The 15,076-nt window shown below is 41.9% G+C and overlaps 1 protein-coding gene across 1 annotated transcript in view; it reads left to right on the forward strand.

Moving 5' to 3' along the window:
* LOC134666811 (protein ARV1) overlaps positions 1 to 15,076 on the forward strand; it is an 80,911-nt gene extending 65,835 nt beyond the window's left edge. Inside the window, exon 7 of the mRNA XM_063524108.1 lies at positions 14,781 to 15,076. Coding sequence (XP_063380178.1) covers positions 14,781 to 14,893 — 113 coding nt within the window. The 3' untranslated portion in view covers positions 14,894 to 15,076. The remainder of the gene's footprint in view (positions 1 to 14,780) is intronic.

Here is a 15,076-nt window from a genome sequence, read left to right on the forward strand (position 1 = left end):
CTGGTCAATTCATATTAGGCGAGAAACATCCTTAGTTAAAACTTTGGCATTGAAATTTATGACTTATGTCTTTGACACAAAGTTTAATTCTGCTTGCTTATTTTTGTGGGATATTTAATTTTATCTCAATAGCCTACTATAAGTATGAGAGAGATCTACAAAATACGACCTTATTATATTGCGAATAAGTTTCAATTTCGAACGGGCTTTCCAACCAATGAACTAAGCATATCAAAAATCTGATAAATTCAAATTAAGAATTCCGTTCTTGACTGTCGTTGTGTTTTTTTTCCACAATAGGACACATAGAGTTAGTAAGGCGTATAGAGATAATAAACTCATTTAATATTTATGAACAGCTTTGCCCTCATGTATAGGTTTTATTGAGAGTATCTGATTCGTCGAAACAATATACACAATATTCCTTTTCATTAAGTACCATTACATTTCTGTATTAATTGTATAATTATAATATCTATTAATTATATTCAGTTCTTATGTATATTTTTGAACGGATCGGTGAGCAACAAGATTTAGGGCTATAACCGCGAAAATAGAAGTTCGCAAATTGCGAGCATTTTTCTCTGTCACTCTAATTACGCCTTCATTGGAGTAAAAGAGAAAGATCCCCGCAAATTGCGAATTTCGGTTTTCGCGGTAGCCCCTCAGTCCTGTTACGAGAAAATAATTTTAATATCACAGTTTTTAGAAACAAAGGTAAAATTGACGAAATATTTAAACCGATCTTGTTTTTTAGCAGTTCTAAATAATATTTAAGTCTATATATATGGCATAGAACTAGAAACAAAATCAAATAAAAAATAATAATGAGTTCTAAATTCAAATTGAAGGAGTATACATTTAAGGTATTATAGGCCAAGCGCGCACCACGATATTAATTTTTGCGACACGATTTTAGAATCGCGCTGTAATATATCGCAGAAAATTCACTGCGCGCACTGCGATGAAAAAGTCGACGATTTGTTCATTCTCAACATGCATTTCGTACCAGTCGCTTGTCATGAAACGTGTCTTTAATATGCGATTGCTGTATGACTTTGAGCATTTATAACACAAAGGTGATCCCCGTCTATTTCCATAATTAAATGGTCAACATCTAGCCTCTCATTTTGAGACTCCATTGGAGATGCAGGTGCCGAGATGTTGGGGTTTGGAGAGCGAAATGCCGACTGAGGTCCGGCCGGGGTGCGATTTTATTATCATAGTGCGCGCGGGGCCATACAACTCCGCATGCTGCAATTCACTTTGCGACAATCGCGTCGCGAACAATCGCGGAAAAATGTGACAAATCACAATTTTAAAATCGCTGCGATTTTTTTGTCGCATATGCGCGCACTAACATATAAACACATACGTTGCATTTCTGCGACAAAATTATCGCAGGACAAATAATCGTGGTGCGCGCTTGGTCTTACTCTAAATTATTATAATACATCAAGCATTCGCGAGATGCTCGACTTCGGTATTCAAACACAAAGCAATAGTACAAGAATCTAACTAAATGCAAAGGCCGAAGGAGCGATTCGAAGATCCGAAGCGTCCGACAGACGCGCGCCTCCCGTAACTTTTCCAAGTATTTTCAAGTACAAGTGTCTAAGTAACAAGATCCAAAGGCTGAAGTCGCATTGGGCCGAAAGCCCGAAGCATCCAGGAGGTCAGTTCTAAACACAGGTAATTAATACAAGTGTCTAAATGCGAAGCCCGGAGGCCGAGCTCCGCGTAGGGCCGAAGGCCCGAAGCCTGCAAGATGTCAGTGGTTAAACACAGAACTGACAGCCTGGACACTTCGGGCCTTCGGCCCTACGCGGAGCTCGGCCTTCGGCCTTCGCATTTAGATACTTATACTATTGTTCTGTGTTTAAGTACTAACATCCTGGACGCTTCGGGCCTTGGGCCCTACGCGGAGCTCGGCCTTCGGCTTTCGCATTTAGACACTTGTACTATTGTTCTGTGCTAAAGCACTGACATCCTGGACGCTTCGGGCCTTCGGGCTACGCGGAGGTCGGCCTTTGGCCTTCACATTTAGACACTTGTACTATTGCTCTGTGCTAAAGCGATGACATTTTGCTAAAGCTCGGCCTTCGGCCTTCGCACTTAGACACTTTGTACTGTTGTTCTGTGTGTGTAGTTGAATACCTAAAAACAGGCAAACAACCTCTGTAAAATGTAACGATGCGAGCGGTACGGCTACCATCAGTTTGGCATTGACATAAACGCTACCGTGGGCGTGAACGTAATTTACTTTCTATGCATCTCGCTCGTACTGACATATTAGTGCGAAAGAGATATACCTATAGGAAGTAAATTACGTTCACGATATCGTTTATGTCAATGCCAAACTGATGGTAGCCGTACGGAACACTAAATGCCTCGAGCTATCTCGGACTTGGCCAAATTATTTATACACAGTAACACAATTTACGTCATGCCAGTCGACTCAAACTTAAGTAGAGAACTGTCACATTGACAAAGTAACCAACACAAATACAAGACCCCCACTTACACTTTACATAATAATACTGTGCCATGACGCTTTAAATTAGCACGGTTATGTTTATATTTTTTAAACGAATGCTTGGATACTTAGCTTTTTGCCCAATATCGTCCTACTCTGTCGTTTCAGTATAGTCAAAAAGAGATAGCTTTCTTTGCTGTGAAGTTAGGCACGTCACTCCAAGGTAATTCGCTATCGTAACGTTAACTACACGATGAATCGAGCTTACGTTAGCGAGTATAGTAAACGAGTAATTGACTCATGGTACCAGTTGTTTCGAAATCTACACGAACCGCGTTTAGGCGCTAGCGATTGTAGTAACGTAATGTAAGTTCTCGATAGCAACTCATGGTAATGGTACAGGTTTCAAAAATCTCTTGCTTGCCGTTTCAGCACTTGTAGCTCTCATCAGCCACTTAAGTAAGAAAATCTTAATTAGTAATTTTCTGTTAATTGACTAGTCATATCGATCGAGTATCAACTTGCGACGCACAATCATTTATAGGTTATGTCAGTAGCTATCTGTCACATAGGTCGAAAATCCCTTGCTTGCCGTCCTTCATGGTAAAAATCTTTGAAAACTGCAACTTTTCAGAATATTTTGGGTACATTTCGCTTTGGTATCCCCTTTTCACAATGTTTGCGGTCGAGTATCACTTAAAGCTCTCAGCAGTTCTTTAGCATGATTATCTAGCTGTATAGTTCAGGTTTCAAAAATCTCTTGCTGGCCGTTTCAGCACTTGTAGCTCTCAGCAGCCACTTAAGTAAGAAAATCTTAATTTTATAATTTTCTGTTAATTGACTAGTCTTATCGATCGAGTATCAACTTGCGACGCACAATCGTTTGTAGGTTATGACAGTAGCTATCTGTCACATAGGTCGAAAATCCCTTGCTTGCCGTCCTTCATGCTACAAATCTTTGAAAACTGCAACTTTTCAGAATATTTTGGGTACATTTAGCTTTGGTATCCCCTTTTCACAATGTTTGCGGTCGAGTATCACTTAAAGCTCTCAGCAGTTCTTTAGCATGATTATCTAGCTATATAGTTCAGGTTTCAAAAATCTCTTGCTTGCCGTTTCAGCACTTGTAGCTCTCATCAGCCACTTAAGTAAGAAAATCTTAATTAGTAATTTTCTGTTAATTGACTAGTCATATCGATCGAGTATCAACTTGCGACGCACAATCATTTATAGGTTATGTCAGTAGCTATCTGTCACATAGGTCGAAAATCCCTTGCTTGCCGTCCTTCATGGTAAAAATCTTTGAAAACTGCAACTTTTCAGAATATTTTGGGTACATTTCGCTTTGGTATCCCCTTTTCACAATGTTTGCGGTCGAGTATCACTTAAAGCTCTCAGCAGTTCTTTAGCATGATTATCTAGCTGTATAGTTCAGGTTTCAAAAATCTCTTGCTGGCCGTTTCAGCACTTGTAGCTCTCAGCAGCCACTTAAGTAAGAAAATCTTAATTTTATAATTTTCTGTTAATTGACTAGTCTTATCGATCGAGTATCAACTTGCGACGCACACTCGTTTGTAGGTTATGACAGTAGCTATCTGTCACATAGGTCGAAAATCCCTTGCTTGCCGTCCTTCATGGTAAAAATCTTTGAAAACTGCAACTTTTCAGAATATTTTGGGTACATTTCGCTTTGGTATCCCCTTTTCACAATGTTTGCGGTCGAGTATCACTTAAAGCTCTCAGCAGTTCTTTAGCATGATTATCTAGCTGTATAGTTCAGGTTTCAAAAATCTCTTGCTGGCCGTTTCAGCACTTGTAGCTCTCAGCAGCCACTTAAGTAAGAAAATCTTAATTTTATAATTTTCTGTTAATTGACTAGTCTTATCGATCGAGTATCAACTTGCGACGCACAATCGTTTGTAGGTTATGACAGTAGCTATCTGTCACATAGGTCGAAAATCCCTTGCTTGCCGTCCTTCATGCTACAAATCTTTGAAAACTGCAACTTTTCAGAATATTTTGGGTACATTTCGCTTTGGTATCCCCTTTTCACAATGTTTGCGGTCGAGTATCACTTATAGCTCTCAGCAGTTCCTTAGCGTGATTATCTAGCTGTATAGTTCAGGTTTCAAAAATCTCTTGCTGGCCGTTTCAGCACTTGTAGCTCTCATCAGCCACTTAAGTAAGAAAATCTTAATTTTATAATTTTCTGTTAATTGACTAGTCTTATCGATCGAGTATCAACTTGCGACGCACAATCGTTTATAGGTTATGACAGTAGCTATCTGTCACATAGGTCGAAAATCCCTTGCTTGCCGTCCTTCATGGTAAAAATCTTTGAAAACTACCACTTTTCAGAATATTTTGGGTACATTTCGCTTTGGTATCCCCTTTTCACAATGTTTGCAGTCGAGTATCACTTAAAGCTCTCAGCAGTTCTTTAGCATGATTATCTAGCTGTATAGTTCAGGTTTCAAAAATCTCCTGCTGGCCGTTTCAGCACTTGTAGCTCTCATCAGCCACTTAAGTAAGAAAATCTTAATTTTATAATTTTCTGTTAATTGACTAGTCTTATCGATCGAGTATCAACTTGCGACGCACAATCGTTTGTAGGTTATGACAGTAGCTATCTGTCACATAGGTCGAAAATCCCTTGCCTGCCGTCCTTCATGCTACAAATCTTTGAAAACTGGAACTTTTCAGAATATTTTGGGTACATTTGCTTTGGTATCCCCTTTTCACAATGTTTGCGGTCGAGTATCACTTAAAGCTCTCAGCAGTTCTTTAGCATGATTATCTAGCTGTATAGTTCAGGTTTCAAAAATCTCTTGCTGGCCGTTTCAGCACTTGTAGCTCTCAGCAGCCACTTAAGTAAGAAAATCTTAATTTTATAATTTTCTGTTAATTGACTAGTCTTATCGATCGAGTATCAACTTGCGACGTTCAATCGTTTGTAGGTTATGACAGTAGCTATCTGTCACATAGGTCGAAAATCCCTTGCTTGCCGTCCTTCATGGTAAAAATCTTTGAAAACTGCAACTTTTCAGAATATTTTGGGGACATTTCGCTTTGGTATCCCCTTTTCACACTGTTTGCGGTAGAGTATCACATAAAGCTCTCAGCAGTTCTTTAGCATGATTACCTAGCTGTATAGTTCAGGTTTCAAAAATCTCTTGCTGGCCGTTTCAGCACTTGTAGCTCTCATCAGCCACTTAAGTAAGAAAATCTTAATTTTATAATTTTCTGTTAATTGACTAGTCTCATCGATCGAGTATCAACTTGCGACGTTCAATCGTTTGTAGGTTATGACAGTAGCTATCTGTCACATAGGTCGAAAATCCCTTGCTTGCCGTCCTTCATGCTACAAATCTTTGAAAACTGCAACTTTTCAGAATATTTTGGGTACATTTCGCTTTGGTATCCCCTTTTCACAATGTTTGCGGTCGAGTATCACTTAAAGCTCTCAGCAGTTCTTTAGCATGATTATCTAGCTATATAGTTCAGGTTTCAAAAATCTCTTGCTTGCCGTTTCAGCACTTGTAGCTCTCATCAGCCACTTAAGTAAGAAAATCTTAATTAGTAATTTTCTGTTAATTGACTAGTCATATCGATCGAGTATCAACTTGCGACGCACAATCATTTATAGGTTATGTCAGTAGCTATCTGTCACATAGGTCGAAAATCCCTTGCTTGCCGTCCTTCATGGTAAAAATCTTTGAAAACTGCAACTTTTCAGAATATTTTGGGTACATTTCGCTTTGGTATCCCCTTTTCACAATGTTTGCGGTCGAGTATCACTTAAAGCTCTCAGCAGTTCTTTAGCATGATTATCTAGCTGTATAGTTCAGGTTTCAAAAATCTCTTGCTGGCCGTTTCAGCACTTGTAGCTCTCAGCAGCCACTTAAGTAAGAAAATCTTAATTTTATAATTTTCTGTTAATTGACTAGTCTTATCGATCGAGTATCAACTTGCGACGCACAATCGTTTGTAGGTTATGACAGTAGCTATCTGTCACATAGGTCGAAAATCCCTTGCTTGCCGTCCTTCATGCTACAAATCTTTGAAAACTGCAACTTTTCAGAATATTTTGGGTACATTTCGCTTTGGTATCCCCTTTTCACAATGTTTGCGGTCGAGTATCACTTAAAGCTCTCAGCAGTTCCTTAGCGTGATTATCTAGCTATATAGTTCAGGTTTCAAAAATCTCTTGCTGGCCGTTTCAGCACTTGTAGCTCTCATCAGCCACTTAAGTAAAAAAATCTTAATTTTATAATTTTCTGTTAATTGACTAGTCTTATCGATCGAGTATCAACTTGCGACGCACAATCGTTTGTAGGTTATGACAGTAGCTATCTGTCACATAGGTCGAAAATCCCTTGCTTGCCGTCCTTCATGGTAAAAATCTTTGAAAACTACCACTTTTCAGAATATTTTGGGTACATTTCGCTTTGGTATCCCCTTTTCACAATGTTTGCAGTCGAGTATCACTTAAAGCTCTCAGCAGTTCTTTAGCATGATTATCTAGCTGTATAGTTCAGGTTTCAAAAATCTCCTGCTGGCCGTTTCAGCACTTGTAGCTCTCATCAGCCACTTAAGTAAGAAAATCTTAATTTTATAATTTTCTGTTAATTGACTAGTCTTATCGATCGAGTATCAACTTGCGACGCACAATCGTTTGTAGGTTATGACAGTAGCTATCTGTCACATAGGTCGAAAATCCCTTGCCTGCCGTCCTTCATGCTACAAATCTTTGAAAACTGGAACTTTTCAGAATATTTTGGGTACATTTGCTTTGGTATCCCCTTTTCACAATGTTTGCGGTCGAGTATCACTTAAAGCTCTCAGCAGTTCTTTAGCATGATTATCTAGCTGTATAGTTCAGGTTTCAAAAATCTCTTGCTGGCCGTTTCAGCACTTGTAGCTCTCAGCAGCCACTTAAGTAAGAAAATCTTAGTTTTATAATTTTCTGTTAATTGACTAGTCTTATCGATCGAGTATCAACTTGCGACGTTCAGTCGTTTGTAGGTTATGACAGTAGCTATCTGTCACATAGGTCGAAAATCCCTTGCTTGCCGTCCTTCATGGTAAAAATCTTTGAAAACTGCAACTTTTCAGAATATTTTGGGGACATTTCGCTTTGGTATCCCTTTTTCACAATGTTTGCGGTCGAGTATCACTTAAAGCTCTCAGCAGTTCCTTAGCGTGATTATCTAGCTATATAGTTCAGGTTTCAAAAATCTCTTGCTGGCCGTTTCAGCACTTGTAGCTCTCAGCAGCCACTTAAGTAAGAAAATCTTAATTTTATAATTTTCTGTTAATTGACTAGTCTTATCGATCGAGTATCAACTTGCGACGCACAATCGTTTGTAGGTTATGACAGTAGCTATCTGTCACATAGGTCGAAAATCCCTTGCCTGCCGTCCTTCATGCTACAAATCTTTGAAAACTGGAACTTTTCAGAATATTTTGGGTACATTTCGCTTTGGTATCCCCTTTTCACAATGTTTGCGGTCGAGTATCACTTAAAGCTCTCAGCAGTTCTTTAGCATGATTATCTAGCTGTATAGTTCAGGTTTCAAAAATCTCTTGTTGGCCGTTTCAGCACTTGTAGCTCTCAGCAGCCACTTAAGTAAGAAAATCTTAATTTTATAATTTTCTGTTAATTGACTAGTCTTATCGATCGAGTATCAACTTGCGACGCACAATCGTTTGTAGGTTATGACAGTAGCTATCTGTCACATAGGTCGAAAATCCCTTGCTTGCCGTCCTTCATGGTAAAAATCTTTGAAAACTGCAACTTTTCAGAATATTTTGGGTACATTTCGCTTTGGTATCCCCTTTTCACAATGTTTGCGGTCGAGTATCACTTAAAGCTCTCAGCAGTTCTTTAGCATGATTATCTAGCTGTATAGTTCAGGTTTCAAAAATCTCTTGCTGGCCGTTTCAGCACTTGTAGCTCTCAGCAGCCACTTAAGTAAGAAAATCTTAATTTTATAATTTTCTGTTAATTGACTAGTCTTATCGATCGAGTATCAACTTGCGACGCACAATCGTTTGTAGGTTATGACAGTAGCTATCTGTCACATAGGTCGAAAATCCCTTGCTTGCCGTCCTTCATGGTAAAAATATTTGAATACTGGAACTATTTAGAATATTTTGGGTTCAGTTTGCCTTGGTCTCCCCTTTTCTCCAAGTTTACGGTCGAGTATCACTTATAGATCCCAGCAGCTTTTGCTGCATGCTGCATGGAACCGGTTTTAAAAACCTCTAGAGCTAGCTTGCCGTTTTATTAGGCGATATTACAGATAGCATGAGTTCTGTGACGAAAATGTACATATTTTAGTTTTTCATCACTTGTGGTCTTGTTCGGTATGGTTACTTTGTAATTACATGTATCAGGTGCTCTTTTAGTGGTTTTCTATGACATTTTTTACATTAAAAATTTTGACTTCTTAATTTGGTTGGGTTATCGGCGGCTGCTAACTTTGGCTGCTAACTTCACACCGGTAATGATTCTGCCGTTAGGTCCGGTAAAACGCAAGGATAATAGACCATAATAAACTAATACAATAACGTTACAGGAACTTAACGAATACTAAAGGCCGCGCGTAGCGGTCGGAGCTTAGGTAAGCATTGCGATTATAATAAAGTGCACTTTTATGGCCAGACAATATTTGCCGTTATGGGACCGGCCTACAAGACATAACTGTTATTTTTGGCTTTACTATAAAAATTAATCTAACATGTTTATTCTACTTATTAATACTATTCTATACATATATATTCTAATGCTACATATGTAGTGGACGGACACGTCGGCTACATGGCTCCCCCCTCAGCGAAGCGTACGGGTAGACGAACGATGCGTCCGCTGCGTGTCATCCGTGGTTGTCGCGAATCCGTGAGAATCGATGCAGAGTCCTTATCCATAGGCGATGTCGCAGGGCCACTCCTTGTATTAGCGGCAGTCACCGGTGTTGGCGGCGTCGGCGGCGTCGGTGTCGGCGTCGGCGTCGGCGGTCTCGGTAGTGATTGTGTGGACGGCGGTGATAAAAGCGTCGTCGCTGGATTTGATCTGTAGGTGATCACAGGTCCTTGTGTCTGCACCGGAATGGCCTCTGCATTTTCTGTTATGGTATATGCAGGTTTCAGGCGATCTATTGAAATTTTTGCTTCGCGTGTAGGTAGCTGAATAGTGAAAACCTTGTCGGTTCGGTTCAGTACTTTGTAGGGACCGTCGTATGGCGCCTGCAGAGGCTTTCTAACTGCGTCGACTCGAACATACACGTAGTCACACGTAGATAGATCGCGGTGAATGAAGATAGATCTTTTGTTGCTATGCGGTTGACTCGGCACTGGTCTCAGTTTTCGGATGGTTTCTCTCAGTTGTTCGACGTAGGAGCTGTCCATTATGACATCGTTTCTTGTTGTATTTGTTAGAAAGTCCCCGGGTAGACGAATGTTGCATCCGTATGTAAGTTGAGCTGCGCTTACACATGTGTCGGCGCGGAGCGCTGCGCGGACACCTAGAAGCACGGTAGGTAGCTCGTTAATCCAACTTTTAGCGGATAAGAGTCTAGCTTTCAGTGCTGTCTTCATTGTTCGATGCCAACGTTCAATGACACCGTTGCATATCGGATGGTACGGTGTTGTGCGAGTTTTTTCGATACCAAGCAGCTGTGTTAGGTGCGCGAACATTCGGCTTTCGAACTGTCGACCTTGATCTGTTGTTATTGTAGCTGGGCATCCGAATCTTGACATCCATCCTTCGTAGACGGCCTTGGAAACTTCTTCAGCGGTGACTTCTTTTAGCGGGATCGCTTCGGGCCATCGAGTTGCGCGATCAATGATTGTTAGACAGTAACGGTAACCGTCTGACGTTGTTGGCATTGGACCGATGATGTCACAATGTAGGTGTTCGAAACGGGCTGTAGGTTGGAACGTCGATAGAGCACTTGTAGTGTGTTGCTGTATCTTTGTTCGTTGGCATGCGATGCATGCTTTTGCCCATGTTCCGATGTCCGTATTCATTGAAGGCCAGAAGTATTTGCTTGCGATCATCTTGCGCGTTGTGCGAGTGCCGGGATGACTGACGTTGTGCATATGGTCGAATACAGTGCGTCGGTAATCCGCAGGTAGGTACGGACGATCGTTGCCTGTGGTAGTTTCGCAATATATGTTGTAGTCAGTTCCGGGAATCTTGGTTTTCTTCAGTGATATGTTTGCCTGTTGCTGCAGGCATTGGATGTTGCTATCCCTTTCTTGAGCTGCGGCTAATTCTTTGAAGTCGATCGGCGTGGGACAGGTAATCGCATCAATGTGCGAAAGTGCGTCCGCTACAGCGTTTTCCTTCCCACTTACATAGCGAATATCGGTCGTGAATTCGCTTATGAAAAGTAGATGGCGAGTGCGTCGCGGTGATTCGCCGTCGTTTGATGCTTTCGTAAATGCGAATGTGAGCGGCTTGTGATCTGTGAATATTGTTAGCGGTCTTCCTTCAAACATTTTCCTAAAATGTTTTAGAGATAAATATATTGATAGGAGTTCTCGATCGAATGTGCTGTATTTTTTCTGAGCTTCTGTGAACTTGCGCGAAAAATATCCAAGTGGCTGCCATTGTTTGTTGATGAGCTGTTGTAAAGCAGCGCCAGCCGCGGAGTTTGAGGCGTCACAGAATATCGCGAGTTTCGCTTCGTGCCGCGGGTGTGCGAGTAGAGCGGCGTTTTGTATGCTCGCTTTACACGCTTCGTAGGCTCGCGTAGCTTCTTCGGTCCATTCGATTTGCGACTTGTCTCTTTTCTTCGCGTTGTGCAAATACTTGCAGAGTGGAGATTGAATTATTGCGGCATCTTTGATATTTTCTCGATAAAAGTTTATCATGCCGAGAAAACGTCGTAATTCCTCGATTGTTTTAGGTTTTGGGTAATCGGCGATAGCTTGTACTTTTTCCTTCGGTGGCTGGATACCGTCCTTGTTCACTTCGTAGCCGAGAAACTTCACCGTGGATTGACCGAAAACACATTTTGCGGGGTTAATTGTGATTCCGTATTCGTCGAGACGTTGTAGGATGACGCGTAAATGTGCTCGGTGTTCGTCTTCGGTGGTTGAAGCTACTAGTAGGTCGTCGACGAACGGGAAAACGTAATCCAGCCCCCTGAGTACTTCGTGTATGAATCGTTGAAATGTTTGACCGCAATTTCTTAAGCCTGGGCACATTCGCGGAAATTCAAACAATCCGAACGGCGTAATGATCGCTGATTTTTCGATATCTCGCTCGCTTATCGGAAGTTGCTGGTAGGCACGGTTGAGGTCGATCGTAGAGAAAATCGTTTTTCCAGCGAGTTGATACGTAAAGTCGCGTATGCGTGGAATGGGGTAGCGATCGGGTACAGTGATGGCGTTGAGTCTTCGGTAGTCGCCACATACACGTAGATCTCCATTTTTCTTAGGCACCACGTGCAACGGCGAGGACCATTGACTCTTGCTAGGACGACATAAGCCTTGTTCTATCATGTTTTGAAATTCTTTTTTGACTTGTTCGTAGCGATGAGGTGCGATTGGTCGCGCTCGGCAGTGCACAGGTTGACCGATTGTTTCAATGACGTGCTCGACTGTGTGCTTCGGACTGAGTTTCATTGATGTAAGTCTTGTAATTCCAGGGAACTCGGCAAGTATGTCGTGATAGGTTTGACCTACGCGGATGCTCCGAACTGTAGGCATGTTCGTTTTACATATTTGCGCATTTGTAGTGAGCATTGTCTTTCCGTCAATCAATCTTCGATTCGTCACGTCAACTAATAACTCGTGATGATTCAGAAAATCTGCTCCAAGGATTGGTTTCGACACGGCAGCAACGGTAAACTTCCATTTGAACGGACGGCGCAGGTTGAGGTCGAGTTCTAATGTTTTTTCGCCATACGTAGGTATAGTCGTGTTGTTGGCAGCGTATAGTTGAAACGATAGAGGTGATGCAGGTGTGCCTTTCGCTTTTGGTATTACACTGATGTCTGCTCCGGTATCTACCAAAAACGATACTTTCGTCTTCCTGTCGGTTACGAAAAGGCGGTGTGAACGTTCTAGTACGCTGGATTCCGCCGCGGCCAGCGTCTTCTTTAGTTTTCCGACGGCAAAGTCGCGGGTCGGAAAGCACACGGCGGTCTGCATTTTGTTGCTTCCATACCGAAACGTCGGTGGTAGTAGCACCATGGCGATGGAGATTTACTTCTGTCTCCGGACCTCGAGTTGTTTCGTGAACGGAAATTCGAGCGTCGCCGGCTGTGGGAACGGCTTTGGCGTGGCTCGGCTTGCGGGCGTCTGCTCAACTCGTCGACTCTAATGCTTAATTTCCGGATTTCACTTAGAATGAACTGGGTGTCGGTGGCCGCATAACTCTGTGCTGGCGGCGGTTGCTGATGATGTTGATCTTGCGGTAACGTAATCGATACTGGCCTCGATACTGCTGAAATCTGTGGCGCGTTCGACGATTCCTCCATCATTTTGTCAGCGAGTCGCGCCATTTCGTCGAGCGTTGCCTTTTCACTGAAGGTTTCGCTTACGCAAAGCACCGAGCGGATATATGGTGGCAGAGAGTTAGTCCATATAATTTTTAACGTGCCGTCGTTAAACTTGTTTCTGGCTAGCTCACGCATTCGCCTTAGCAGCTGGCTGGGCTTTTGCTCGCCGAGCTCCATTTGGGTCAGGAGCTTCTTCACTTGCCGGCTATCGGACTCTTCGTAGACGGCGATGAGACGCTCCTTTACGGCTTTGTAGTACTCGGACTCAGGAGGGTTGAACAGGATGTCTGTGATTTGCTGGACATCTTGTTTGTCTAACTGTGCTATCACCATGCTTGCAAGCTGACTGTCGCTTCTATTTAAGTCCCTCGTAGCGTGCTCGAAGCTGGCGAACCAAATGCGCGGCGAGTCGCGCCAAAAATCAGTTATCTTCAACGGTGCGCAGGCCGATGCAGGTGGTGCGGGTGCAGGCTGTTGTTGAACGAGTGTGTTGTTAGCTGCGCTGTTGCCTGCATCGACGATTTCGCTGTTCACTCCGCTGGCGTTGTTTTGGTTCGGGCCCATTTCTTCTTTACTTCGGCGGTGGTCACCACTTTAGGAGATAGGTGCTTGGGTCAAGGAGGTCGTATCTCCTAAGAAGAGATCTTGATTATGTTGCGTGTCGAGGGTTTATTTATAATAGCTAAATGACTAGTTTGGCTAGGGGCAACACAATTGGCCACTGCTAATAGCGCGACAGTAGGTAATCTACAGACTAACGATAGTAACGATGTTTGCCGAAGGATTGCGTGTGGTAGAATGCTCCAGGTAGAATGCTTTTGGTAGCCGTATCCTTTACTGTTTTATGCGAACATGTGCATCCCCACTATGTCCTGCTAACGGTACGCTGTACGGTACCAAGAGCTTCCCACGCAACTAAACTATGCTAAATTACACAATAATAAAATACAATGATTCTGCCGTTAGGTCCGGTAAAACGCAAGGATAATAGACCATAATAAACTAATACAATAACGTTACAGGAACTTAACGAATACTAAAGGCCGCGCGTAGCGGTCGGAGCTTAGGTAAGCATTGCGATTATAATAAAGTGCACTTTTATGGCCAGACAATATTTGCCGTTATGGGACCGGCCTACAAGACATAACTGTTATTTTTGGCTTTACTATAAAAATTAATCTAACATGTTTATTCTACTTATTAATACTATTCTATACATATATATTCTAATGCTACATATGTAGTGGACGGACACGTCGGCTACAGCAGTTAGTAAAGCTCTTGATATACATTTTTGTGTCAGTTAAATATTTATAAACATGCTGTATTATTTTAACTTAATAACTAAGCATGCAAATTTAAATCTTATTATTCTATTAAATAATAGCAGATGGTGCCAGAATAGCTTGCCCTGTCTAGGAATAATTGTATTTGTTTTGACAGCGCACTCTATGACGCCTTGGCGGAACTGCGCCGAATGCCACTCAGGTGCACTGTAACACCCTAGTTTGCTCTATTTGTCAAAGGCTGCGTGATACAACGCCTCTTGAAGGCGATAGATGGCACAATTCAGCCATTCTCCGACATATGTATTTCGGGGATTTCGGAAACGGCTCTAACGATTTCGATGTGCTATATGGGGGTTTTCGGGGACGAAAAATCGATCTAACTAGGTCTTATCTCTGGAAAAACGTGCATTTTTTAGTTTTTATATGTTTTACCAAGTTACCTATCAGTTTCCTGTATTAAAATGTACCTATAGGTATTAACATAATAATCGTTTATTTCAGTTCTCTACGGCTGTCCGATGATGATCACAGTACCAGTTCTGGCAGCCAGCAACTGCATGAAATTCCTCACCACCTACCACACCTCGCCTCTTATAAGGGACCTGCTACAATAGTTACAGATATTTATGATGCTAAAGACTGAAAAATTAACTATAGGTAGAATAATAGTAAGTATAAGCAAATACACTCAGAAAAATTCGGAGGAACGCAAAAAAAAGTTTGATTACTAATTTTGAAATTACGCTGCTGTACTGTGGGTATTCTTGGTAGCTCAGATGGCAGAGCACTGGACTAGT

Source organism: Cydia fagiglandana, chromosome 8 (assembly GCF_963556715.1).
Source record: "Cydia fagiglandana chromosome 8, ilCydFagi1.1, whole genome shotgun sequence".
Lineage (NCBI taxonomy): Eukaryota > Metazoa > Arthropoda > Insecta > Lepidoptera > Tortricidae > Cydia > Cydia fagiglandana.